General features: G+C 44.6%; 1 protein-coding gene across 4 annotated transcripts in view; it reads right to left on the minus strand.

The window, feature by feature from the left end:
• Nucleotides 1-22,456, minus strand: part of LOC142210656 (espin-like) — a 129,925-nt gene that overhangs the window by 73,970 nt on the left and 33,499 nt on the right. For all 4 annotated transcript variants that reach the window (XM_075279972.1, XM_075279971.1, XM_075279969.1 and 1 more), the window contains exons 3-5: nucleotides 17,166-17,352; nucleotides 15,404-15,586; nucleotides 14,687-14,818 (exon numbers count right to left, since the gene is read on the minus strand). In XM_075279972.1, the coding sequence (XP_075136073.1) occupies nucleotides 14,687-14,818; nucleotides 15,404-15,586; nucleotides 17,166-17,352 (502 nt within the window). The remainder of the gene's footprint in view (nucleotides 1-14,686; nucleotides 14,819-15,403; nucleotides 15,587-17,165; nucleotides 17,353-22,456) is intronic.

Raw genomic sequence — 22,456 nt, forward strand, 5'->3', positions numbered from 1 at the left:
AGATAGATAGATAGATAGATAGATAGATAGATAGATAGATAGACAGACATAGGTACACAGATACTGTAATGCATAACTTTATGATACATAGACGGATCCTACTGTATATGTGTTTGGATGTTTGTATGTTTGTTCCTCAATCACGCAAAAGCCGCTCAACTGATTTGGCTCAAATTTTCAACAAATATAGTTCCTAGGCAGGATTGAACGATAGGCTACTTTTCGTTGCAATCACGGACATACGTTTTTGTCAGGACCCCCGCAAACCCACAACTCATAGCACCAGCTCTGCAATCCCACACACTTTTTAGCATAGCAAGCCACAAACTCCCTACTGCCCTCTCTGGCCTAACCCCTAATCCCAGGCAATAACATTTACATATACTTTCCCACTTGGCCCCTCACCTTAACGTTACTTCAGGAGGATACCTCTTCCACGTTCCGGACCAGCCATGTTTGCCGACCCTCACCGCTCTCACGATCCGCGACACCGCCCACCCAGCCACTACACTGTCTTTCCAGGAGCATGCGCACCTTCCTCACCTACACAACGTGTTCCTGCACGCCAGCACTTTGCGCCTCCACCCTAGGCCGCAGCGCCCCAAATCCTCTCCAGGCCGCCACACTCCCCGACGCCGCTCTCAGCTCACTGCTTTGCCGTCTTCCCGACCCTCCACCTTCCCCAGGTGTCCACGCCAAGGACACTGATAAGTTCACAGCCTATGCTTGCATTGGGACAGCGGGTCCACATCCGCGCTGCCTACTTCTGTCCTCGAAACTCCACTCTACACTTTCAACACACCCCTGCCATTTTACCCTTGCCACTATCTGCTACTCTACCTTACTACCCACCAGCTGTCTCGCTACTGTCGGTCACTATACCTAACTACCCTCTCCATTCATTAATCCTCCACCAAACAGCAATTTCCCTCAATTCCTAGTCACGTAATCCCTTGCCGACATACGCCGTTGTACTACAGCGCATGCAGGCTATTTCGCTATGGCAGTCAACCGGGAGCCGGGCGCCCACCATAGCGGCCCGGTTGCCTACTATTTCACACAGTTGGCAAACTGCAGTAAAGTCCCCGGTCGGTGCCCGCACCGATCCTGGACATTAACCTTTAGCGTGCCTCGCCCATACCTTTAACGCGCCTCCGCCATGTCCCCCGCTGCGCGTGGGCGCCGCCATCTTCACTGTCATCTCCGGCACCCGCAGCTCCGCTGCCGGCGTCAGGTTTCTATGGCAGCCGGTAGCTGTGTGAAGCCTCCCTGGGATGTCACTATTTACATGCTACTGCAGGCTATGCTACGTAGCCTGCAATAGCAGTGCCGCTATTATGCAATGCATTGCAATGCATTACCATTGTAATGCATTGCATTACTGATCACACCGTCTGGCGTTCAAGACCCCTAGGGGGTCTAACGACTGCACACACCACATGTTAAATAAAACATTAACAAATAACTACCCTACCAAAAAAAAACAAACAACACAGAAATAAAAAATAACCCAAGCCCGAGAATACATATCTAACTGATTGAATACTGTTAAACACATACATCAAAGCTAGCTCTCTCTCCAAAATCAACCGTGCTACAAAGCTAGACAAAGTTTTTGCCTCTGCAGTGAACGTCGTACCACAAAAACCAGGCAAAACACACAAAATCCCCTTTGCCCACTCTTAACATTCGAAAACATCCCAGTACATCATACACAATCCTACAAATATTATAAATGTGAAAGTATGTGTGTTTGGATGTTTGTGGGTTTGTGTGTTTGGATGTTTGTTCCCTAATGACGCCTAAACTAGCGAACGGATATGCGCCAAATTTTGCAGGGGGTCTGGGAGAGGAAGCAGGGGGAACCGCCAGAGGGAATGCCATGGTAGGAGGTGGACTGGGGAACGGGGGGAAAGGGGAAAATGGGGGACACGAAATTCAGAGCCAGGGGGTGCCAGGGAGGCAGGAGGCCGGGGGAGTTTGGTTACAAAGAGAACCCACATAAGGAGGAAGGTTGCGAATGGGGGCCGCCGCAGAGTTTGGGGGGTTCCGCGGGAGGGGGGCCCAGAGGTATGTATGTGCGCTGTCGCGGGAAAGGAGGTGGGGAGTGAGGGGGTGCTACGACACACGGGGGAAGTCGGAGGTGGGTGTTCAGGCCGTGGGGGGGAGGGGGTTGCTTCGGGAGCGAAAGCCGGTGGCTGGTGCTGGGGCTGCCGCGGGAGGGGAGGCGGTGGGGAAGAAGGGGCTGCAGCGGGAGGGAGGGTAGCCTAGGGCCAGCGTACCATAACCAACACCTATTGCCCACATGTACGCTGCTCCACGTCAACGCTGACACGCGGACGAAGTCAGCGGTAGATGCTACTACGTAGATAATTCACAAACTATGATACAGAGAGAGATATAGATAGATAGAGATTTATGATAAATGGATGGAAACATATATGCTTCAAGAACTATGATTAGATAGATAGATAGATAGATAGATAGATAGATAGATAGATAGATGTTTTACAAACTGTAATATGGATAGATAGATAGATAGATAGATAGATAGATAGATAGATAGATAGATAGATAGATGGATAGAAATATATAGTGATAGAGAGAGAGTGAGAACTAGAGAGATAGAAAGATACAAAGAATAGATTAGTGATAAATCAAAGTGTAAAACCAGTTAGACAGTTTTGTAATAAGTGGATGTATAATTAGGTGTTTTACAAACTAAGATAGATAGATAGATAGATAGATAGATAGATAGATAGATAGATAGAATACATAGATAATATAAAATAGAATATATAATACATATAATAACTACATATCATCACATTATTACTGCACAATCACACAGAATAAGCCAGTATATCTTGCAGAGTGGTCCCTGGGCTGCCCTGACACTGGTTACATTGTGCGAGCTGTTACACTGGCTTCTCACATGCTAATGACACCAATTACGCCTTGCTACAGCTCTTCCTTATCAGGTGATTCGCCATCTTGGCAGTAACTGGCACGACACTCATAGACTGACTATAATAAAGGTTTCTTACGTTCCCCATGTCAGCGTTCTATGCTGAGAAGTTCAACTCTGAAAGTTTTCCGGTCGCTCCTTGTCCTCCGTCAACCAAAAGACAAATGTCGTATTCTTTCAGTAAGGAAGAAGAAATCAAGACTCACGCGACCTAACCCGCTCCTGCCCCATGGGAGCTCTGAAACTGTCTCAGGCCTTCTGAGAGTTCGCTTTGCAATAATTACTTTTGCTGTTAAGGGTTAGAACACTGCATAACCATCTGCTAGACAGACAGGAAAATGCTGGCAATCCGATTTATTAAACAATTAATACAATTAGAGATTTATTAATAACAGGGAAAAAATTATAATAGCAAACACTTTTATTCCTGAGCATCCAGAAATCCTGATAGATATTCCTGATGAGTTTACCAGATATTCTGGTGCTTGAGGACAATGGCACCTCTGTACCTATGTATACCTGTATGTGATGGTGGTTAAGGTTTGGGTTGGGCTGAACACATGAGCTACCTCTGTTGAAGGGGTCACCACAGAAGGCCTACCACCTGAGCTTTGCCACCATGTTTAATAGTATAGTAGTATTATCCTAGACCAGTGTTTTTCAACCTATTCAAGCAAAGTATCCCCTAGGGTGAAAGCTTTCCATCCAAGTACCCCCAAAGTAGCCATCACTTATAAATGTTAACAAAATAAAGCTTTGTATGACCCTCACACTAGAATGGACGCTTTAGTGCCCAATATGTAATTTAATGGACCCCACAGTGCCCCCATGTAATATAATAACCCCACAGTGTTCCCACTTATGTTATCCCCCAAATATAATGGCTTCCACAGTGCTCCAATACATAATATAATGGTTCTCACAGTGCACCCACATACAATATGATGTCCCTGTGCTCAGTGATGTTTAAAGAGCAAGTTGTAAGATACATTCATTACTTACCACTGAGGTGGTGGATTAAGGGTATTATGGGCTCTGGGCTATTCAAACCCTAGAGTGTAATAATCGGACGCCATGGGGAGAGGAGTAAACATAACAAAGAGTGTTACTCACCAGTCTGGGTTCCCATCCTCTAGAATTATATCAGGGACTGCTGTGACCTACGGTTGAATCTCAACTATCATGTAGATGAAGATGAACCCTACAAACTACCATTATGGGTTCAGCTCTAACCATGACACATATCCCTTGGAATAGCAGCCTAAAAACCGCTGATCTAGACATTGTAGAGCACTATTATTCGGGTACTTTAGTATTTGATCCCTTGCTGATTTTGTAAGTTTACCCACCAACAAAGTGAGAGATAGAATATCAAAAATAAAATCCAGAAAATCACATTGTATAAATGTTATAAATTTATTTGCATTTTGCATAGAGAAATAAGTTTTTGATCCCTCTGGCAAACAAGACTTAATACCTGCAAGCAAAACCCTTTTTGGCGTGCATAGCAGTCAGACATTTTTTGTAGTTTATGATGAGGTTTGCGCACAAGTCAGGAGGAATTTGGTTCCACTCCTCTTTCCAGATCATCTCTAAATCATTGAGAATTTAAGGCTGTTGCTTGGCAACTCGGAGCTTCAGCTCCCTCCATAACTTTTCTATGGGATTAAGGTCTGGAGACTGACTAGGCCACTCCATGTCCTTAATGTTCTTTTTGAGCCACTCCTTTGTTACCTTGGCCGTATGTTTTGGGTCATTGTCCTGCTGGAAGACCCAGCCAGTTCCCATTTTTAATATCCTGGCAGAGGGAAGGAGGTTTTCACTCAGGATTTTACGGTACATGGCTCCATCCATTCTCCCATTGATGCGGTGAAGTAGTCCTGTGCCCTTAGCAGACAAACACGTAATGTTTCCACCTCCATGCTTGATATTGGGGACGGTGTTCTTTGGGTCATAGGCAGCATTTATCTTCCTCCAAACATGGCGAGTTGAGTTGAAGCCATAGAGCTCAATTTTTGTCTGCTAGGAGACATGACCACGGCATCTTCATACAATCACTCTCAGGATCATCCAGATGTTCATTGGCAAACTTCAGCGGGATCTGCACATGGCCCTTCTTGAGCAGGGGGACCTTGCAGGCACTGCAGGATTTTAATCCATTATGGCGTAATGTGTTACCAATGGTTTTCTTGGTGAGTGTGGTCCCAGCTGCTTTGAGATCATCAACAAGTTCCCCCCGTGTAGTTTTAGGCTGATATCTCAGCTTCCTCATGATCAGGAATACCCCACAAGGTGAGATTTTGTATGGAGCCCCAGATCAACGTCGATTGACAGTCATTTTGTATTTCTTCCATTTTCTTACTATTGCACGAACAGTTGTCTCCTTCTCACCCACATTTTACTTATGGTTTTACAGCCCATTCCAGCCTTGTGCAGGTCTGTGATCTTGTCCCTGACATTCTAAGAAAGCTCTTTGGTCTTGCCCATGTTGTAGAGGTTAGAGTCTGACTGATTCATTGAGTCTGTGGACAGGAGTCTTTTATACAGGTGACAATATAAGACAGCGTCTAACTGGTCTGTAGGAGTCAGAACTCTTAATGGTTGGTAGGGGACCAAATACTTATTTCTCTAAGCAAAATGCAAATAAATGTATAAAATGAATACAAAGGGATTTTCTGGATTTTATTTTTGATATTCTATCTCTCAATGTTAACATTTATCTACTCTTAAAATTATAGACTGTTCATGTCTTTGTTAGTGGGCAAACTTAGCAAACGATCAAATCTTTCTTTCACTGTATATATGAAGCCCCATTATGTTGTTATTATTTCATCATTGTATGGTGCCACTGCTATTTCTTTCTGATTCACAAGACCTCTTGTGGTGCACCATAGTCTTTTAATAATTCTGGGGTCCAAGATAATCCTTTTTTTTTATTTGAGGTCAGAGAAGGTGAAAAAAAAAAAAAAATAACAAAAAGCCCATACTTCCCTGTCCTTGTTGTTCCAGTGTCCAGTGTCTCCCACTGTGGTCTGGTCCTGCTGCTTCTTTCTGGAAATGGAACATCACCTATACAAAGCCACCCTCCACCCTATCATTCCTACCTGTCTTGACCTTGTGGGCATGGAACGTCACTTCTTCTGAGCAGCCAGCACCTCCTTTTCTTAACATTTGCCGTCTTCCCACGCCTGTGCAATAGGGCTGTAGTGCCCAGAAGAAGTGAAGCCCTGTTCCCAAAAGATCCAGCCAAGATCCAGGTAAGTATGCTGGAGTGGAGGTGGAGTTCAGTTAGTTAGGAAGGGCTAGTAGTGGGAGGGATAGTTATGGTAACAGGGAGGGGGTGTGAATGAGAATGGGAGGGGAAAGAGTAAGAGAGTGAGGGGAAGAGAATGAGAGAGGGAGGGGGAAGGAGTCCGCTCTGAGTGGCCCAAGGTAACATGGTAGTTGTAAGAAATCAGAACAGGAAGATATCCATGTAAATAAATGCAGAACATGCCAGGAGCTCACATAAAAACTCAGAAACCACTCAAAACACTGCTCAAAGATATTTGGGTGAACTTATTAACCTATTAATAGCCCTAAGGGCTCTTTCACACGGGGGGCGGTGGGGCGGATTTTGGCACAGAGAGTGATGCCAAGAGTCGCGTCACTCTTGGGTCACAACCCGCCTGCCACGACCGTCGCGATCGCAGCTTTCCCCTCCGGAGTTGGCTCAAATGAATGAGCCGACACCGGAGGTTGCTGCAGCGAGCCGTGGAATACGCCTGAAGAAAGGGCAGCTCGCTTCTTTTTTCTGCTATCGGCAACATGCCGATAGCGGAAAAAAGAACACTAGTGGTCTCCATAGACCACCATTGTATGGAGGCGGATTTTGAGGTGAAATCCGCTGTCAAAATCTACCTTCTTACCCCCCCGTGTGAATTAGCCCTGAGACCTTTTTTGAGTTTGGCTCCAGTCTCTGTATAATTTTTTTTTGTTTTCAAAGTTCAGCGCTATATGGTGGAGAGGGCGAAACATGACACAGCAATGCTCTCTTTGGAGTTTCTTCATAAATGAAGACAGAGTTTGAATTAATATTAGGACCTTAAGAGAAGCAAGTCATAGTCTTAAAGGATCTGGTGCCCTGAAACATACAAGTATTGGAGAATGAGGCCATGGCCAGTGTTCTTGTTCTACTGTTGTATAAGCTCTCCCGTATCACACCAACAGGTCCTGCCTGTACACAAATTTGTTTTATATATTATGCACCATTGTAACATCTGGTCTTATTTATAGCCTCTATTGCGGGTTCTATAATATTTGGGGGGGAAATAGTGCAGTATGTAGCGCATTATATTTTTTTGTAAAATAATAGAAAACACTTGGGTATTTATACTATGGGTTCCACTGATGTATATGGTGGTGTAACAGATCCAGATTTTTATCAGAAAACCAAAAATGGCAGTCTATACGTGAATGTGTATGGTTTATGGTGAAGTTTTCCCATACACATATTCTTGAACCCCAGTACCCCATTATAATAATTAGTTGTGCCCTGATATATTAACCACCATATATCAATTTGCTCCATCAGTTAGGCCTTGTTCTCTATGTTTCTTGGTCAGAGGCACAACATGTAACTCCTGAGCCCCATTGCAAGATCTGTAACAGGGACCTATCATATGCCATCAGTATTATTGGTGCCTTCTTATGTTACATTGGAGCTTTTGTTCTCAGACACACAGATCCCTAGTGCGAATGCGCCCCAATAGCTACCCCCTGCTCTTAGTCATCACCAGTTAAATACTATATTATGCTAGTAATAGATTTTTTTTTATCAAACCTTTTTGCACAATGTATATATTTTTTAAGTTATAGATTCACTAGAGCAATAGACATTTGGTTACAAAAGTATACATACCCATTAAACTTAGAGCCAGCCCAATAAATAAAGGATGAATAGCAAAGCTCCAGCACAGAACAAACAGACAATGTATTGGTGGAAGTTACCAAAACCCACCTCTGCATCCATCGAATAGGGGAGCGTAGACGGTTGATGAATATCCTCATAGAGGGTTGGGTCACTGCCTGCTGCTATCCTCTATTTCATGAGCCGCTACTACTTGCAAAGCTGCAGGGAAGCTTCACGGTGTAAACTGATTATTTACTGTGGCAGGTAATGTGTGTATGTAATGTAATAGTCTCTGGTACCAGGGAAAGTCATGTTACATAGACCTTAACATTTCCACTGCTTACGGCCTGCTGCCTTGGGACTAATGTACTTTCCATTGTATTCAGAAGATGCGGTGGACAGCTCATTAGCTTCCTCTCCCCATTGCCTGGCAGGATCCTTTGCTAGATAGTAACTGAATCACCCACAAAGCTATCTCTACGGAAATCAGATCGAGTTTGATTATGTTAAGTACACATGTATTGAGATGTCTGAGAAAGCTCTGTCCTATGCATATAGCTATGGAACCACTCACAATAATTGGTTCCGATGAGAAATACTAGTATCTAAGTGCTTGTATGAGATTAGTAAGAAGAGTTACTTTTAATCCAGAAAGAGCACCTCCATAGACTATAGGTTGAGTCTGGTATTGCAGGTCTGCTATTTGTTTTGCCACCCGCCCCAAACTTGACTGATATCTCTCTGATCACTAGCTGATGGTGACTAGAGATGGTTGAGTCAATTCGTCACAACAAGGGTTCAACCCAAATATCCCAATTTGTTCGGTTTTTAACTTATCCAAACAAATCTTGGATGAACTAAAATGACCACTGCCACATGCTGGAGTAGCAAATACAGAAGAGACACATGTGTGACTCAGACTGTGACGTTCTAGCACCACCCGACATCAGCTGACAGCCTCTCAGCCAATAGATAGTAGTAAGTGGACACCTTACACCGCTGATGTCATATACACTATATAAGCTGCTGTATGCTGGAACATGAGCCATTACAGTAATGGTGGAGATAGTGCAGGGTCTGTGCTTCTTCTCACTGCATCATACAGAGCAGTCAGTTCTGAAAAGCTTACAATTGCAAGTAATAGTTGGGAAAAGGATGAGAATTTAGTCAGGTAGAAGCGATTACCGGCAGATTAGTGAAATAAATCATAGATACAATTGAGGGAGTATACAGAGTGTATAAACAAGTCGATCCTGCAGCTCCTGCAAAGTGCTGATCCCGCCTGTGCAAAACTAAATCAAATACACATAATTTAAGCGCTTTTTGTTGTTCATCAATATATAGTGTCTCAGCCTGCGCTAATCTAAAAAAAATATCTTGTTGTTTAATGTTTTATTTTACTACTCTGCTCACTAATACACAGTGAGAGTGAGCCACAAGACAAGATATAGGCCTCAAAAGATATGTAGAAAAAATATAAATCAAACTTAACTTTTATTAAGTATATAAGTGTGTTTAAGAATAGCTGTGTCAACTCCTTGAAAACAACTGACGCTAGGTTCACTCCAGCGTTCGGCACTCCGTTCTCAGGTTTCCGTCTTCTGCATGCAAACCTGTCATGGCAAGTTTTTTTAAACCGGTCACAGAGTACTGCATGTCCGACTCTGTGTCCGGTTTAAAAAAAAAACGGTTTCGCCGCGGAGAGCATAAAACGCTCAGGGCCGAACACTTTTCAAACCCATTCAAATGAATGGGTTTGAAAGATGCCGGCATGTTTCCATCTCCTGCTCAGTTTTGTGCAGGAAACGGAAACCTGCAGAACGGACTCCCGGGCGCAGATGTGAACGAGCCCTTAATGGTGAATACATCCAGAGACACATGAAAATACCTCATAGGGCAGAAGTGGAAAACGAGATGTCCTCTTTAAATATTGTACATGAATACTTGCAGATATTTCGCCTGTTCCTATATTGATGTAATAATTGCCCTAACTTTTTTAATTTTCCTTTCACAGAACTATATGAGGGCTTAATGTTTGCAGGAAAAATTGTTCTTCATGATGGTACCATTTATTATTCTGTACAATGTACTGGGAAGCTGGAAAAAATTCAGGATGGGGTGGAAATGAAGAAAAAGTACATTTGTACAACTTTTTTACGGGCTTCGTTTTTTTAAAACTTTTACTGTGTAGCCAAAATAACATGTCACCTGTATTCTATGATTCGGTACAATTCTGGGGATACCAAATTTATATATTTTTGTTTATATTTGAACCCATTAACAAAAACCAAAAACTTTGCAAAAAATTTTTTTTCCTTAAAGTCGCCATACTATGATACCCGTAACTTTTACTGTGTGTGATGCATAGGGTATATTTTTTGCGGGACCAGGTACACTTTTTAGTTATACCATTTTAGGCAATGTCTATTGCTTTGATCGCTTTTTATTCAAATTTTTATCAGATGCAAAACAGCGACAAAACAGTGGTTGGGGACTTTTGATTTTTTTTCACTACAGCATTTACCGTACAGAAAAAATACTTTCTAAGTTAGTAGACCAGGCGTTTTTGGACCCAGAGATACGTAATGTGTATGTGTTTCACAGTAATTTTCTACTTTTCGGCTGGGTTCACACAGAGATTTTTGGACCAGATCTTGACACGGACGCCGCCTCAGAATCCGGTCCAAAAAATGGCTAGCCGCAACTGGATGCCGGTGCAGTGCATACAGTGCACTGGCACCCAGTCGGGGCATTCCACTCCGGATTAGGCCCAAATGAATGGGCCTAGTTGGGAGGGAGTGTCGCGCCGTGGAATCTGCCTGAAGACAGGGAATGTTGCTTCTTTTTTTCGCGAGTGGGAACAAACCACTCGCAGAAAAAGGAACCCATTGAATTCAATGGGAGGTGGGATATTTTTGAGCTGGACTCTGAGGTGGATTACCTAGGGATCTTGAGACACAGGGGGTCTGATCACTATTGTAATACATTGCAATGGTAATGCATTTCAATGCATTGCAAAATACTGGCATTTGCATGACAGGCTGCATAAAGCAGCCTGTCATACAAATGAATGTCAGACAATATTTAGTGCATGATAAATGGTGAGTTTACACAATGTACAGTATCTCACAAAAGCGAGTACACCCCTCACATTTTTGAAGAATGACATTTTGATACAATGTAAAGTAGTCAGTGTACAGGTTATATATAACAGTATAAATTTGCTGTGCCCTGAAAATCACTCATCACACAACCATTAATGTCTAAATAGCAACAAAAGTGAGAACACCCCTAAAGTGAAAATGGAAAAATCGTGCCTAATTAGCCATTTTCTTTCCCCAGTGTCATGTGACTTGTTAGTATTGTAAGGTCTCAAGACCTTACAGCAGTTTGACAAGACAGGTTCTACTCTGAACAGGCCTCGTCATTAGCGACCAAAGAAGTTGAGTGCCTGTGCTCAGTGTCATATCCAGAGGTTGTCTTTGCAAAAATAGACAATGTAGTACTGCAGAGATTAAAGGGCTGGCGGGCCCGCATGTTTATCAATGGGTGCTGGCTGTATTATACAGCCGGCATCCACCGTGTATGGAGAGGGCTCAGCTCCTGTGCTCTCTCCATACAGCCCCTTGCAACGGTCGCAAAATTACGGGCGCAAAATAACGCGGCGTATACGCTCGTAACTCCCATTGAAATCAATGGGATCTTTTTGAGCGTGCAAACTGCTGACACGCATAGACGTGCCAGATCACGCTCCACTTTACATCGTGTGAACGCACCCTATAAGGGAGACTTTTGGTAAGCTGTCCACTTGTCAGTGAGGGATCTGGCAGTTGGATCCCCAGTGATCAGACACTAATCCCCAGTCCTGAAGATAAGTGTCCATTGCTGCACAACCCTTTTAACCATTTGTAGTAATTTAGTGGGAGAAATAAGGACCTGGGCACTGTTTCCTATAAAATTGTAATAAAGAACGTCAGAAAATAAATGGGTCTGTTGTATGTGGTACATTTCTCTGATTTGTGTGAAATACTGTATGTACTCAATTTGCATGTTGCACTTTTTCACTTCACTTATGTGATGTGTACTGTGGTTGTTTGATGTGCATGCTGCACTTGTCTCGTGTGTGGTAACCCTGGGAGATGTGTGCTGTGCTTGTGTCACCTGAGTGCTACGATAGTGTCACCTGTGTGTAGTAACCCTGGGAGATGTGTGCTGCGCTTGTGTCACCTGTGTGCTGCACTTGTGTCGCCTGTGTCTGTGTGCTGCGCTTGTGTCACCTGTGTGCTGCACTTGTGTTACTTGTTTCTGTGTGCTGCGCTTGTATCACCTGCATCTGTATGCTGCACTGGTGTTACCTGCGTGCTGCACTTGTTTCACCTGTGTCTGTGTGCTGTGCTTGTGTCACCTGTGTCTGTGTGCTGCGCTTGCGTCACCTGTGTGCTTTGCTTGTGTCACCTGCGTCTGTGTGCTGTGCTTGTGCCACCTGTGTCTGTGTGCTGTGCTTGTGTCACCTATGTCTGTGTGCTGCGCTTGTGTTACTTGTTACAGTATGCTGCGCTTGTGTCACCTGTGTGCTGTGCTTGTGTCACCTGTGTCTGTATGCTGCACTTGTGTTACCTGTTTCTGTGTACTGTGCTTGTGTCACCTGTGTGCTGCACTTGTGTCACCTGCATCTGTGTGCTGCGCTTGTGTCACCTGTGTGCTGTGCTTGTGTCACCTGTGTGCTGTGCTTGTATTACCTGTGTCCTTGTGCTGCACTTGTGTCACCTGCATCTGTGTGCTGCGCTTGTGTCACCTGTGTGCTGTGCTTGTGTCACCTGTGTGCTGTGCTTGTATTACCTGTGTCCTTGTGCTGCACTTGTGTCACCTTTATGCTGTGCTTGTGTCACCTGTATCTGTGTGCTGCATTTGTGTTACCTGTTTCTGTGTGCTGCGCTTGTGTCACCTGTGTGCTGTGCTTGTGTTACCTGTGTCACCTTTATGCTGTGCTTGTGTCTGCGCTTGTGTTACTTGTTACAGTATGCTGCGCTTGTGTCACCTGTGTGCTGTGCTTGTGTCACCTGTGTCTGTGTGCTGCACTTGTGTTACCTGTTTCTGTGTGCTGCGCTTGTGTCACCTGTGTGCTGCGCTTGTGTCACCTGCATCTGTGTGCTGCGCTTGTGTCACATGTATCTGTTTGCTGAACTTGTGTCACCTGTGTCTTTGTGCTGCATTTGTGTTACCTGTTTCTGTGTGCTGCACTTGCGTCACCTGTGTGCTGTGCTTGTGTCATCTGTGTGCTGCGCTTGCGTCACCTGTGTGCTGCGCTTGTGTTACCTGTGTCCGTGTGCTGCACTTTTGTCACCTTTATGCTGTGCTTGTGCCACCTATGTGCTGCCCTTGTATCACATGTGTCTGTGTGCTGTGCTTGTGTCACCTGTGTCTGTGTGCTGCGCTTGTGTCACCTGTGTCTGTGTGCTGCGCTTGCGTCACCTGTGTGCTGTGCTTGTGTCACCTGCTTCTGTGTGCTGCGCTTGTGTCACCTGTGTCTGTGTGCTGCGCTTGTGTCACCTTTATGCTGTGCTTGTGTCACTTGTGTGCTGCGCTTGTGTCACATGTGTCTGTGTGCTGTGCTTGTGTCACCTGCATCTGTGTGCTTCGCTTGCGTCACCTGTGTGCTGCGCTTGTGTCACCTGTGTCTGTGTGCTGTGCTTGTGTCACCTGTGTCTGTGTGCTGCGCTTGCGTCACCTGTGTGCTGCACTTGTGTCACCTGTGTCTGTGTGCTGTGCTTGTGTCACCTGTGTCTGTGTGCTGCGCTTGTGTCACCTGTGTCTGTGTGCTGTGCTTGCGTCACCTGTGTCTGTGTGCTGCGCTTGTGTCACCTGTGTGCTGTGCTTGTGTCACCTGTGTGCTGTGCTTGTGTCACCTGTGTCTGTGTGCTGCGCTTGTGTCACCTTTATGCTGTGCTTGTGTCACTTGTGTGCTGCGCTGATGTCACATGTGTCTGTGTGCTGCGCTTGTGTCACCTGTGTCTGTGTGCTGCGCTTGCGTCACCTGTGTGCTGTGCTTGTGTCACCTGCTTCTGTGTGCTGCGCTTGCGTCACCTGTGTCTGTGTGCTGCACTTGTGTCACCTGTGTCTCTGTGCTGCGCTTGTGTCACCTTTATGCTGTGCTTGTGTCACTTGTGTGCTGCGCTTGTGTCACATGTGTCTGTGTGCTGTGTTTGTGTCACCTGCGCTTGAGTCACCTTAAATTTTAACGTTTTTTTCTCTTACACTCTCTCATACTGGTCACTGGAAGTTCAGTATGGTAAAAGACTCTCTGAGACTGTCAAAAAAAGTATTGTTTTTCTACATAAAGATGGCCTAGGATACAGGAAGATTTCCAACACCCTGAAACTGGACACCTCTACTGTCCATAACATGGCGACAGCAGGAGAACCATGGGATGTCACTCCGCCTTCACCATATTAACACTCTGTTCTCTGGAAGAAAAACAAAACAAAACACTGGAGCAGTGGGGGTGGATAACTGGCCCCTTTAAGGCTAGAAGCCCGTACACAATTCTTACACAGAGGGTCTTTACTCTCCAAAAGAAGCACATGCCCATGCACCACCGTACTAGAAAGATCACCAGGTGTTCAGGGTAGGCTAGTTGGCATAGTTTCCATTCAACACTTACATATGTGTGAGAAACTCAGGTTCCTTATATCTAATTCAGTATTTTTGTGTGTTCCACTGAACAAATTTTAGCCATAGCTATGAAGGGGGTAAACAAACTATGCAATTTCTCTATGCAATGTACATATATGTGACAAAGGACAGGAGAGCAGCCAGTATAAGCTTACCATATTTTCCACCGTCCTTAGATATTTAGCACAATGCATGTGTCCATTATATTCCGCCAGGTCAGCAGCTGTGTACCCATCGTGGTCTTTGATCCCAAGTTTAACACCATTTACAACAAGAATCTGGCAGCACTGAAAATCCAAACCGAAATAAAATATATATTACTATTGTTCCATGATTCTAATCTATAAATAAATATATATAAGTGTAAAAAATATAAATAAGAATATATAAAAATGTATAAACTAATAATTATTAATGGCCATGACTTTGCACATAGTGCCTGCAATTCCTGTTATGGCCACCAGTGGGAGAAAAACAAATCCTTGGACTGGATGGTGGTGTTGGTGTTTACATACAGTATGTACATTAATTTCTATCTCTGTCACTGAAATATCCACATAGAGAGAGATCAGTTCATGTTCTTTCCATAAACGGTAGGATTATAGTACTTATATTCTAATTCAAAAGAGCAGTATTATAGTAGATATATTCTTGTACATAGGAAGCAGTATTATAGTAGTTATATTCTTGTACATAGTTGGTAGCATTATAGTAGCTATACTCTTGTAAGTAAGGGCCAGTATTATAGTAGTTATATTCTTGGACCCAGGAGGCAGTATTACAGTGGTTATATTTTTTCACATAGGTGGCAGTATTACAGTAGTTATATTCTTGTGTATGGAGGGATAAATTTTTTAAAAATTTAAAGAAACCTCAAGTTCCCCGTTCTCTGCAGCATCATGTAGAGGGGTCCCACCAAAGTTATCAGTGCTCATGTCCCCTCCGTGGAGGAGAAGCCAGCTTAAGACCTTGGCATGACCTCTACTGGCAGCAAAGTGCATGGCAGTTGCTCCATCCGCATCTCTCTCAGAAAGGCTTATATTTGTAAAACTCATCTGTAAGTGAGAAAAGAAAAAAGATGAATAACATGAGAAAAAGGACAAACTGTTATTCACAATGAACCCCCCATTAGTGGAAGTAAAGTTGGTTCATGGTCCATTGGCCACATATCAAGACAATAACCAAGGGTGCCGCTTCCATGGACAGCAAATTGCCAATGACATGATTTACACCTCCATATCATTGCTAACGTCTTGTTAGAGGTGGCCCTAATAGTGTGTGATCTGTCCGGTCACCCAGGCATATCACCTGTAAATAAAGGGAGTCTGTCACCAAACCCCAGCATATCAAACCAGCCCGAGAGGGAAATAGGTTAGGGTCACTTGAATCAAGCAGTTTTTTCTCCTTCTCTTTGTGCCTTCATTGCCAAGATATTGCTGTTTATGTCAATATGCAAATGAGCTATTTAGAGTCAATGCTCCAAAGAGGTAAGCAGTAACATTCTTATTGCTACAATGAGCTCAATAAATGGAAATATCTTGAGAATGGAGGTGCCAATTCACAATGGTCAAAAGACTGTTTGATACAAGTGACCCTAACCTATCTGCAGGGATGAGTTGATATGCTGAGTTCTAGTAACAGGCTCCCTTTAAGTGGGCACCACTGGCCCTAAACGGTCTAACCACTTGGATAACCCATATATCCTGCTATTTAGATATCTGTGTTTCTAAGTTACTCATTCCTATATAGACTGGGTTGGCCAGACATGGGGGGCAAAATCACCTAGAACATAGAGTATCTTTACCAATCTACACCAAGACAAATCAGAATGCATTGCATTGCATTGACTCTAATAGTGTTCAAGGTGACTGTGGCACAGTTAAAGGAGCATTCCGGGCAAAAGGGATATGCTGTCTTATGCATAGTATCGGGTCTTATGAGTTGGTGCTTTAAAGGGGCTCTATCAGCAAAATCATGCTGCTAGAGCCCCACATATGCGTGAATAGCCTTTAAAAGGCTATTCAGGCACCGTAAATGTTATATTAAACTACCCCCTGTTTTAAAATAAAACCCTAAAAAAGAATGTGATCTACTTACGCATCGTGCACGCTGGGCGGGCATTCATAAACTGACACTGATAAAAAAAAATGGCCTGGGCGCCTGCGCAGTAGCCGTAGTAGAAGCCGCATGCTACTGCGCAGGCGCCCAGGCCATTTTTTTTATATCAGTGTCATTTCGTGAGCGCCAGAGGAGGATGGGACCCAAAGACATCGGAGGAAGAAGAGGCGGGGATGAAGAAGAAGACGGCGCACCCTGAATGCCCGCCCAGAGTGCACGATGCGTAAGTAGATAACATTCTTTTTTACGGTGCCTGAATAGCCTTTTTAAAGGCTATTCACACATATGTGGGGCTCTATCAGCATGATTTTGCTGATAGAGCCCCTTTAAAGTGACATTAAAAGAAGACCTAAGAGAAAAGAATAATGTACTAGTTTTGTTTGGGGTTCTTCTTAAGAGTATGTTCCAATGCAAATGTTTCCTATTTAACATAAAATCTCAAACCTTCAAACCAATTTATAATATATAAGCGCCTACACATTTCACAGGTTAAGAATGTAAATGCATAAGACTTACCAACCACACAATAACTGTGCTGTGGCCCATCTGTGCCGCTGCGTGTAATGGGGTCATTCCATCTGAGGCCCTTATATGAGGGTCGGCCCCACAGTCTTTGACCAAATACTGAATGATTTCCAAATGTCCTTCTTGACAGGCTAAGTAGAGGGGTGTGGCACCATTCCTTGTCTGAGAATTTATTGCACTAGAAAACAACAGATAACAGTTAGAATAGACATAATGAATGAAAATATTGAAAAATATTGTGAACTTTGATCATGAAGTTACTTGGGTAGGAGGTTTTGTGAACGTACCGGGAAAGAGTAGGGTAAGGCTTAAAATATCCTCAGAATGAAGTATTGTCGGGAGGTATGGCTGATGGTTAAGACCCCAGGGGTCATATGTTACCACCAGGGGTTACCTGTGGGCAATGGACTTGGTGGGCCCTGTTCAAAGGTTCCCTAAGTGCCCCTTCCTCCTTCCATAATTTAATGTCCCCTCAAGTGGCCCTACAGAGCTTTATGCAGGCTCTGGCTGTAAAGATGTCTGCACATCGGTACCCACTGAGCCTCTCCGCCACAGAAGCCTGAATGTGGGTGTGCTTCTTTATCTGCCACCCAAGGAGTTGAGATCACTGCCTGCTGCCTGGAACAGCAAGACAGCACCAAAGTGCATGACTGTCCTGCTCATTCCTGGTTGGAAGAGGTGGCCCTGCTAACATAGGGCTCAGGGGCGTAACTACCATAGAGGCAGCGGAGGCGGCTGCCACAGGGCCGCGTTTTTTTTTTATTTTTTAAATAGGCTGTTAGGGCCCTATTCACTTGCCGATCCTGGCTGGGCCGGGATCAGTAAGTGACACCGCGGGCCCCACAAATGCTATTATTATACTCGGGGGTCTTTGCAGACACCCCCCCCCCCCCCCATAAACAGTGTTTCCTACCTCTCCACGATCCTGCCAGGCCTCCTTTCTGACGTCTCTGACGCCACATGAACCCGGCCTGCGTCCCGGGTCATGTGACATCTGACGTCATTTCATAAGGATGGCAGCGGAGAAGACAGCGTAGGAACCGGAGACAGGTAAGAAACAGTAATTTTTTATGTTTTTATTCCCCTGGGTCTCCGATTATTATACTCTGGGGTCTGAAAAGACCCCAGAGTATAATAATTGTTTATGGGTGTCCACTATGGGGTATAATACTGTGTGCAGGGGCCACTATGGGGGATAATACTGTGTGCAAGGGCCACTATGGGGGATAATACTGTGTGCAGGGGCCACTATGGGGGATAATACTGTGTGCAAGGGCCACTATGGGGGATAATACTGTGTGAAGGAGCCACTATGGTGGATAATACTGTGTGCAGGGCTTACTAAGGGACATAATAGAGTGCGGAGGAGGGGGTCAGTCGAGGTCTTCAACGTCGGTGTCGGTTGGGGGGGGGCCCCATGTCAAAAGTTCGCCATAGGGCCCCGCCATTCCTAGTTACGCCACTGATAGTGCTTGTTAGTTCTATTGAGCTCTTCACTCTGGATAATGGAGGACGGTCCTGAGCATAAGACCCCACCTTTAATGATGAGTTGTGTCCCGTCGTCCCGGTCGGCAGGAGGTATGTCCCAGTTTCAATTCATCTGCATCGGAAGGACACAGATGAGTTGAACACTGATGAATGAAGCAGGAGCTGTCTGCAGACAGACTGCTTCACCGCCATACTCCGGTCCCGGAAGCTGTACGCGTGATGTGATGATGTCACTCACATCTCACCTACAGCTCCAAGAACACTCCGTTACTCAGACTGCCGACAGAGTGGCAGAAGAGTGAGGAAAGGTGAGTATAAGTGTTTTTATGTTAAACTTTGATGGAAAATTGAGGGTGAACATGATGAAGGGGGCACATGAAACTAGGGGCAGATGAAGTGGGGGAAGAAGGAGGAGGAAATTTAACTGGTGACAGATGAATGGGGGACATATAACTGGGGGCAGAGATGGAGGGGAGAAATAAAATTGGGGGCAGATGAAGGAGGGACATTAAACTGGGGGCAGATGATAGGGGACACTTAAACACTGGGGGACATTTAACTGGGGACAACTGGAGGGGGACATTAAACAATGGGGGTCACTAGAGGAGGACATTAAACCATGGGAGTAGCTGGAGGGGGACCTGTCCGCCTCTAGTGGTCCCCAGTTTAATGTCCTGCTCCAGCTGCTATTAATTTATTGTCCCCCTCCAACAGTGCCACACCTCCCATGAGGCAACCTGAAGTGACCGCTTCAGGCGGCGCTATTCCAGGGCCCCGGGGAGGGCGGCATTTTTGCTTACCTAAGCCAGTCCAGGACAAGCTGTCAAGCGTCACCGTCACCGAGCGGTGGATTGGGCAGGTCGCTGGAGCAGCGCTGCTCCAGCGGCCTTCCCTCACGCTCAGGCAGAGAGCAGGTCCTCTCCCTGCCTGTTCTCTGCCTGCTAACGCCGCACTGCCACGCCCCCTTCACTCCGCCCCCTCCTCCTGGGGGGCGGCTGCTTTCTGCCGTCCGCCTCAGGCGGCGACAAAGGTAGGTTCACCCCTGCCCTCCAACTACCCCCACTGTTTAATGTCCCCCTTCAGCTGCCCAACTGGCACCAGGAGAAGGACTTAATACTGTGGGGCAGCTGGAAGGGAACACTATAATATGGGGGCATATAATGTACGGGTGACTGTAGGAGGATTATACTGTGTGGGGGTACATAGAAAAATGGATGAGAATGGGCGGAGTCAACCTAGAAGTGGGTGGAGCTAAATTTGCAGCAGTGCGCAAAGTGACACACACTTTGTCCCTCTTTCTGTTCTTTGAAAGTTGCTTTATGTATTTTTTGCTGACCTAGGACTAGATGCCATGGGCCACAAATAGAGCTGGGTAAAGGAGTCTGCAATTTCTTTAGCTACAACTATAATACTCTTTAGCAGAGTAACAGTCTGGAGCACAAAATATTCACCATTCTGCTATAATCGGCCATACTAGATACAGAATGTTCAAATCCGGTCATAAATCTGAAGAAAATTTACACAGATGGAGACTTTAGAACAGTCTCTAACTGCAAACCTGAGTGATTTACCATATCTGAATAAGGCCTTATTCACATGTCTGCCCAAATCATGCAATTCTGCATCCATTCTATGTCCATTTCACCATTTTTGATCGCTAAGTGCCATCCACATAGTGTCTGTTTATAGGGGAATGTTAAATGACATATTTTATTGGTTTCTTTTTTTAGACCCAGCCCACTGATCCATTTTTAGCAGCCAATGGGGCTGCGTGGCTACAAAGTGGAACATGTCAGTTATTTCAAAGAACTGGTTTTTCATGTACTTATTAATTCTGAGTGTTTTTTTTTTTGTTTTTTTAATGGCCATGTGCCAGCTGCTAAAAAATGGAATTTTTCACTATTGTGTGAATAAGGCCTAAAATAACCTACTTTGCTTTATTCACAGTGCAATTATAAGAGTGTCCACTAGATGGTGCTACACTACATTGGGATGATGCAAGTAAGCCAATTATACACATATCAGATTAGCGCAGTCAGATGGCATTTACCAACCCCCTTTAAATGATTGAAATTTAGGTAGAAGGAAGGCGGGAGGTGCACATATCAAGCCTGGCAGGTGAGCTCTGAACCATGGCGCAGTATAAGTAAAGTTATTACTATAACCGTACAACATGTATCTTCCAGCATTTGGAAACTGATCTTATATAAGTGAAATATGTGTAGTTGCTTAAATTGCTTGTAAAAATATCTAATTTTTTCACTTTCTAACCTGCTCACCACTTTTTAGCACAGGCTGACCGGGGCAGGGGCAAATTTACTGTAACTCATTCCAGAAACCTAGCTGGAGCTATACCTGAAATCTGCACTAGGTTTCTTAATAGTTCAGGAGCAACTCGGGCTAGAGGAAGAATAAATTGAGGAAACACCACTCCTTCTGAAGTCCCCCACTTTTTGGACTCATATCACTAACAACTGAGCTGGATGTGTCCATACACAGCTGAAAATGTAAAATCGGTGCGGTACTGAGCTAAGTCTAACACAAATGTACAGAACTGTTCACGATACAATGATTTTCAGTTATTTTCCAACAGGACCCCCTTTCTCATGACTGGGCAGGTTCCAGTGGTCAGACCCCCACTGATCAGACAGTTATCCTCTATCCACACTTGTAATTACTGTTATACTCCTGTAAAGATGAGGCACAGCACTGATGAAGCAAGATGTCTGGCTATAAAGAGAACTGTGTAGCCGTTGCACAGTCCTCTCTATCCCCTCCCTGCTCTAATGATCAGTGCATGAAGGAAACAAAAAGCTAAACTTGAAAGGGAAGTATGGAGAGCAAACTGTAAAGGCGAGGTGCATGTGTCACACCTCCCAAATGTCCCAGATCCTGCAGGACAACTCTGGATTTCAGACACAAAGGATTACCGTATAGCAATCTGTTTGCTTCTTTTTTGCAATCTATTTTCCCTCTTCATTCTTCTCTGCACATGCTCAGAATAAAGAAGTGAAACATAACATCCTAATCCTATCCTACTAATATTATAAATGTGAAAGTTTGTATGTTTGTATGTTTGTTCCTCAATCACACAAAAAACGGCTGAACGGATTTGAATGAAATTCGACACATAGATAGATTGTAACCTCAATTAACATATAGGCTACTTTTTATCCTGGTAAATGACATGGCTGCATGACTGTTATGAATGTTTGTTCACATACTATATTACACTGCTCTTATCTCACCTTCTGAGAAAGCCAGGGCTGTTATCTCTCTGTGTAAACACACTAACCCTCAGTGTGTATATACATTTGCATATTATCTGATCTGCTCCAGTGCAGACAAAGTGACATAGACAAACACCTTTAATACAAATTGGCAGTTTTCCAATTTTCAATATGCCTGGAAAAAGAGAATCTAATTTGTCGCAAACAACGACAACTATGAAGGAAGCCAGAAGTCAAAAGAGTTCTCCTCAAGCGCAGCTGAGGAGGATCATCGGCGCCAACAAAATGCTATTATATGGCGTCCCAGCGAGCTGCTGAGATGCCGGAACAATCACGGGCACAGCCTGATGAACGTGTTCAGTGGCAGGCCAGCTTGACAGCTGCAGAAACACTGGAGCAGGCGGATCATCAACACTAACAACACGCTCATTATATGACATTCCAGCGAGGTGTTGAGATGCCGGAACAATCACAGGCACAGTGCAAGAAACAAGTTCAGCAGCAGGAAAGCTTGAGAGCTGCCAAAATGCCGAAGCATGCGGATCATCAACGCCAACAACACAC

Source organism: Leptodactylus fuscus, chromosome 6, assembly GCF_031893055.1.
Source record: "Leptodactylus fuscus isolate aLepFus1 chromosome 6, aLepFus1.hap2, whole genome shotgun sequence".
NCBI classification, from domain to species: Eukaryota; Metazoa; Chordata; class Amphibia; order Anura; family Leptodactylidae; genus Leptodactylus; species Leptodactylus fuscus.